The sequence below is a fragment of the Temnothorax curvispinosus genome, unplaced genomic scaffold (assembly GCF_003070985.1).
Source record: "Temnothorax curvispinosus isolate PA1 unplaced genomic scaffold, ASM307098v1 QBEX01003075.1, whole genome shotgun sequence".
NCBI classification, from domain to species: Eukaryota; Metazoa; Arthropoda; class Insecta; order Hymenoptera; family Formicidae; genus Temnothorax; species Temnothorax curvispinosus.
In genome coordinates, this window is record NW_020212855.1 from 1 (window position 1) to 6,205 (window position 6,205).

A 6,205-nucleotide genomic window follows, 5' to 3' on the forward strand; every position below is an offset into this window, starting at 1 on the left:
TCATACTATTTTTATCGCTAATTAGATGTAATAAGAATACAATTATAGGTTGATAGCTCGCTTCCCGAACGCAGCTATAGTGAAAGTTCCCATTTAGGCTGAAAAAATATATATATATATAGAATCGACATATGCGACATATCGACATATGCGTCGATGGTCTTAACCGCCGTGGAGAAAGCACGTGTTGCTCTTAACCTTTAATTGGACCAAAGTGATTATTATAACTGTCGGGAAAGAGATTTGTTGCGGGGGCTAGAGAAACATTGGAGAAATGTGCCAAATAACCACGTATATCCTTGAGGAGGACAAAAGGTACGTGTTGATCGATGGTAGTGACCAAACGAGAACAAACATATATAGCTATAAATATAATATCCAGGTATGTACAATGAGAAGTTATTACAAAAAATCATAAATATTCGCATTATGTTTATATATTAATTAATTCTTACTATATTTTTTTAAATATTTTATGGTTATTTTATTAAATATAAAAATTTAATTCAATTTTAGTGGTAATTATTATAAAAAGATGCCAAAAGACCTACAATATTTGTCGAAGAGACGAAAAAATCAGCTGATTTGTCAAAAAATTGAATCCTACAGAAATACGGATATCTCTAATACAAATAGTGGTTCTTCTTCAGATCTTGCATTAGACAATGTAGTCTGTGTGGAAATAAACACTCCAACTCATGACATCTATTAATGTTACTAACAACGAATCAACCGTTGGTGACAATTTTGGACGTCTCTGCCCTTCGAATTCAGAGTTTTCATCTGTCACTTCACGTACTTCACCTGTAGTTGAGAATTATGAAGAAGATGCGGTGCAGATTGAAATAGAGCAACATACTTCCTTTTCAGGTTCAAATTTCTCAGAGATTGATATAATAGAAAACCAAAATTTGGATTTTGATGAAAACAAAAGTGAGAATAATTTACAAAGTGAATTACGATCTTGGGTAAATACAGAGAGAATTTCTCACAGGTCTGTTAAAAAATTATTAACAATATTGCGTAATAATGGACATAAAACTTTGCCTCAAGACGTCCGAACTTTAATGCACACACCCCGAATTAGTGAAATTACGACAACGGTGGGAAACGGTTCTTATGTACATTTTAGACTTGTCGTCGGTCTTCAGCGGTCAATAGAAAAATATTTCGTACAAGTTCCAGATTCTGTGAAATTGTTAATTAACTGTGACGGAATGTCTTTGTCGAAAAGTTCCGGAAGCCAATTTTGGCCTATTTTGGTGTCCATCCAAGCGGATGTTTATATAAGACCATTCGCTGTAGGAATTTATCACGGGTACTCAAAACCAACAAATGCAAATAAATTTTTACGACCTTTTGTTAATGAAATGACAGAAATTCAACAAAATGGTTTTTTTTATAGTGGAAAGAAATGTTTAGTTGAAATTGCAGGCATTGTCTGTGATGCTCCAGCAATGGCTTTTGTGATGTCTACAAAAAGCCATTCTGGTTATTTTTGCTGTCATAAATGTACTCAGGAAGGAGAATACATTAACTCCGTAGTTTTTCCAGAAACAAATTTTACAATGAGAACCGACGAATCATTTCGTAATAAACAACAAGAAGAACACCATACAGGTGATACAATTTTACAGGAATTGAATATTGATATGGTTATTCAAATTGCAATTGATTACATGCACTTAATATGTTTAGGAGTTATGAAACGTCTTCTCCTTTTCTGGGTGAAAGGTCCGCACAATAGTCGTTTAAGTAAAAATAATCAAAAAGATTTGTCTGATGCAACTGTAGCAACTAAATCGTCAATTTCATCTGAATTTTCAAGATTACCTCGCACTTTAACAGAGGTCGATAAGTGGAAAGCTACAGAATTCCGATTATTTTTGCTTTATATAGGCCCAGTAATTTTAAAGTCAATACTGTCTGCTGCATATTATATTCATTTTCTTACATTGAGTATTGCAATAAGAATATTATGTGATCCGAATACATGTATAGCATTAAACGATTATGCTCGTCAGTTATTAGAATATTTTGTTAAGAATTATGAAGTTTTGTACGGACGACAATTCATGTCATATAATATCCACAATTTATTACATTTGTCTAACGAAGTTAAAACTTTTGGCCCATTAGACAAATTTAGTTGTTTCAAGTTTGAAAACTATTTAAAAAGTTTACGAGACAAAGTTCAAAATTCTCCAAAGCCATTAGAACAAATACGTAATAGATTGCGCGAAGAAAATGAAATTCCCGTTGTAAAAGAATCAAAATCATATCCAATTATACATTATGCACAGACAGGAACGCATATTAAGTGCATTGAACTTAAAGATTTCACAATTACAAGTAAACACCCGAATAACTGCTGTTTGTTAAAAACTAATGAGATACTAGTTGTAAGTCAAATTATCATAAATGAGAATGAACTACATCTTATTGGTGATTTATTTTCAGCAATTAATCCGTTGTTTACAGAACCTTGTAACTCCTTAAGACTTAATATTTGTGAAATTAATAATTCTTCAAATGATGAAAATGTTACTATTTTGCTCTCTGAAGTTAAAAACAAGTGTCTAAAAATTATATCAGGACGAGATACGTCAGCAATTGTCCCATTGCTTCATCATGACAATTAACAATTATGTATGGCAAATAAATATTAATATAATATAAGAGTTTTTTGTTTATTGCATGTGAATAATTTTTTTCTAATGTACCTAATATTTCTATTTAAATGTACTTATTAACGCTAATTTTAATAATGCAGTATACTTGAACATACAATTGTACAATAAAAAAAGAAAAATTAACTTATTAAATTTACTTATTTACAGTTTCACGAAACAGAAACGTGATTTCCACAAAATGTCTATGTTGTTAAGAAGCGTTTTTTCGACGAAATATATTATTTTCTCATGTACTCGCCGCCTAAAGGTAATATTAATTTTTTTATTTTTTATAATTTTTACACATCTTTCAATATTTTCAAAATGGTGCTAAAAAGAATGACATTGAATAAAATCAAGTACGTTGTAGAAGTAGGAAAAATGCAAGAAAAAAATATTAATTTTGTTTCGCTGTTTTAACTTCAATATTATTGTATTTAGAATAAAATAAAAATAGAACAGTTATAAAATTTACAAGAAACTAAACTTTATTTTTATTTATAATAAATAGAAGTTTATTATTTGTAAAAAAATATAGAGAGCGTCGAAGAAAAGCGTCACTAAATGAAGCGAAAAAGTGTAAACGTAGACGTGAGTCTCAGGCCGTATTTAAATCTCCCGCGTTTGCCTACGTCAGAGTGCGCATTTTGCGCCTTATATAGTGACCCCGCGAGCGCTTATTGGTCAATTACCCCACATGACTCGCTCGTGGCGGGTTCGTGCCGGCAGCAGCGGATGCCTCACCGGTCTTTGTCATCCGAAGTATCTAGAATCTGGAAGTATCTGAACGTGTATGTACGTGATTTTCGCGGTTACACCGTCGCATGCCTATACCTCAGTGCAATAATTGCAGTCTAGTATAAAGGTATGTGTAGGTTAATACGAATTTTCCTGTACATAGACTATATCATTGAAGAATATAAGAAATTCAGTAAAAAAAATTCTACAATTTTGCCATGGGGCCCATAAGCAATGTCTGATACACACAAAATTCTTATTTGTTTAGTAGAATGGCTTATGCAGTTGTGTGTTTTTCCGACAATACCGTGTCGGAAGTGCCGACAAATTGGATACATGAAGATGACAATGAAGTTATGTGCTGGTGGCCACCAACCTCTGTAAAAAACGTATCAACGTTAATATCGAAACGTGCGGACCCTGACAGAAAGTCGTGGAGCTTAATCTCTGTGAAAATACAAAAATACTTTGGTAAGAATTATAACCTTTATTTATGAAAATGTTTGTAGTATATATATATATATATATTTGTGCATTATTTTATTTCTTGTCTTTTTCTTAGCGTCAGTAGAAAAAGCGAGAAAAGCTGCAGAAGATGATAATTATACATCAACGGATGATCAATGCATGGGTAAAGGGCAACGTAAAAAGAAATCTATTATTCACGACAATCATTCAGATACAGATGAAAATAAAGAAAAGAACAATGATAAGAATAATCGTAGATCCAGTTCTAAGAATAGGTTGAAAGTTTATGGTAGAAAACAAGTAAATGTACCTATTAACAAAGAACAATCTGAAGGTGATCTTTCGGGGAACGAACAAAACATTGATAAAGCTCTTCCTGTATGGCCTACAGATCTAGAAATACAGAGTTCCCAAAATAATGCTAATATTGGCGTTAAATCTGTAACAAATAATAATCAAAACGATGGTAAGTTTATATTTTTTTTTGTATTTTAATCCTAAAACATACACGGATCTTTTTAAATTTGGATTTCAGTGATGCAGACAACTGGACGTGAATTAGTTAAAGAACATTCTGAAATGTCAGCATCTAAAAGTGAAAGTAGTGGTTCTGAAAGGACGTGGAATACGAATAAGAGCACAGAAAATAATACTGTATTAAATGTTCTGGAGAGAATTGACGGTAAAGTTCTTTTTTTTTTTACTGTAAACTTATATATAAATTGATAAATGTACCAATTCCACGTACAAATACGTTTTTAAAAATTCAATATTTGTCATATTTTAAAATTAAACGAATTTGGAAGTATAGTATAATATTGCCATTAAAGCCAAAAAAGATCTACTTCTCTTTTATATTTATCATTGTATAAAATTGATTGCGTTGTATAGAACTACAAAGTAAGAAATAAATAAAAATTTTACTTTATCCAGATTTATCTTTTTTTTATTTATAAATATTATTTTATTCCAGAAAATGTCGAAAATTTAATGCGGGCTATAGCAGATATGCACCTGGAATTAAATGATGTTTCAACACAACTGACTAACAAATATATTCGCAACGGTCAAAATAAATCTAATACAGAAAGAATTAAGACGTTTTTACCATTAAAATGTGTTGATGATATTAAAAAAATCGAAGTTGAGTTGAAAAATGATAAAACTTTATATAATGAATATGTAAGTACAACTAAACAAAATTTGATTCTATTTGCATACTTAATAAAATCGTTTTATTTCACACACACAGGAAGCTTTTTTACAAAAAATCGGAGGCCATTCACCGAGAGAACATGTTAGAAATATTTTGGCAAAAGTCTTTTCTAATGAATGTGCAATGAAATGTTCCTGGAAAGGACGCAGACAAAACTTTGCTGTATCAAAATTATTGGTGATTACAGTAATGAAAGGTATATTCACCTATATATTTTTTTGTAATATATTGCATAATGAACACAATTCAAAGGATTTTGCCTTTCTTTATAGACATCATTTTGGGACATCACGTTGTAACAGAGAAAGACCTGGATACAATATCTGCGGAGTGGTTCCGATTTGCAAAGCAACGGAAAAATCGAGAGGAAAAGGAGAATTAAAATTAAAAGCAGAACAAACAGCCTGCTATGTGGTATTCTCATTCTTGTCCATTACTTTTAAGTTTACTACACATTTTTAAATGCATTACATATTTTATTTGTGTTGAATTCCAAAGATTAAAAAAATTTTTATTTGCAAGTATTAAATGCATTACATATTTTATTTGTATTGAATGTCATAGGTTAAAAAAATGTTTGTAAGTATTTAATGTTTTTAAGTACTGTAAAATAGGTTAACTGGCCCATTAGGGTAACTTTGTCCAAAAAATATTTATTTTTCCATGTAACAGTTGTGTTTACTGATTGATTCAATGGATTTTGATGTAAAAAAGTAGATTTATCTGAATCAAGCAAAATATTATACTCAGCTGGCTATATGGGAAATATTTTCTATAAGCCAAAGTTTATTATATATATTAACTTTAGTATTGAATACCAAAGACTCTACAAAACTTTTTATTGTTTATAAAAAATAATATTATCGTATTGTGCACAGGTTATCTTGTAATGTTGTATTAATAAAAATGAGCAAATAAGTATATTTATTTTGTATTTTTATTATAAAAATTTCTGCTACCTTTCCCTTCTGCTAATCATATATATATATATGTAAGGTTAGCAAAAATATAACATAAATATAACAAGTAACAGAATATTTATATTCCATTCAATTTAATTAATAATAACAAACAATATTTCTCATATGTAACAGTAATAAAACAAGCAATA

At 30.3% G+C, this 6,205-nt stretch overlaps 1 protein-coding gene across 5 annotated transcripts; it reads left to right on the forward strand.

Annotated features, from left to right (window-relative positions):
* The first annotated feature begins 254 nt into the window (after nucleotides 1-254).
* Nucleotides 255-5,615, forward strand: LOC112452230. 5 transcript variants are annotated; one of them, XM_025012344.1, is made up of 10 exons: nucleotides 255-382; nucleotides 517-1,620; nucleotides 2,841-2,940; nucleotides 3,211-3,537; nucleotides 3,679-3,881; nucleotides 3,973-4,344; nucleotides 4,414-4,560; nucleotides 4,852-5,060; nucleotides 5,131-5,290; nucleotides 5,367-5,615. In XM_025012344.1, the coding sequence occupies exons 5-10, from the start codon at nucleotides 3,683-3,685 to the stop codon at nucleotides 5,474-5,476; spliced, it is 1,197 nt and encodes a 398-aa protein (XP_024868112.1). In that variant the 5' UTR covers nucleotides 255-382; nucleotides 517-1,620; nucleotides 2,841-2,940; nucleotides 3,211-3,537; nucleotides 3,679-3,682; the 3' UTR covers nucleotides 5,477-5,615. The 5 variants fall into 5 exon arrangements, 3 of the variants coding, with proteins under 3 accessions (XP_024868112.1, XP_024868111.1, XP_024868113.1); XM_025012343.1 differs by having other exon boundaries at nucleotides 3,682-3,881; XM_025012345.1 differs by having other exon boundaries at nucleotides 517-994; nucleotides 3,682-3,881.
* Nucleotides 5,616-6,205: the final 590 nt, after the last annotated feature.

Bases quoted from the DNA above. Each gene is read 5' to 3' on its own strand.
- LOC112452230 (XM_025012344.1), top strand. From the start codon at position 3,683: ATGGCTTATGCAGTTGTGTGTTTTTCCGACAATACCGTGTCGGAAGTG. The intron at 3,882-3,972 runs GTAAGAATTATA...TCTTTTTCTTAG, and splicing joins GAAAATACAAAAATACTTTG to CGTCAGTAGAAAAAGCGAGA. The intron at 5,061-5,130 runs GTAAGTACAACT...TCACACACACAG, and splicing joins AAACTTTATATAATGAATAT to GAAGCTTTTTTACAAAAAAT.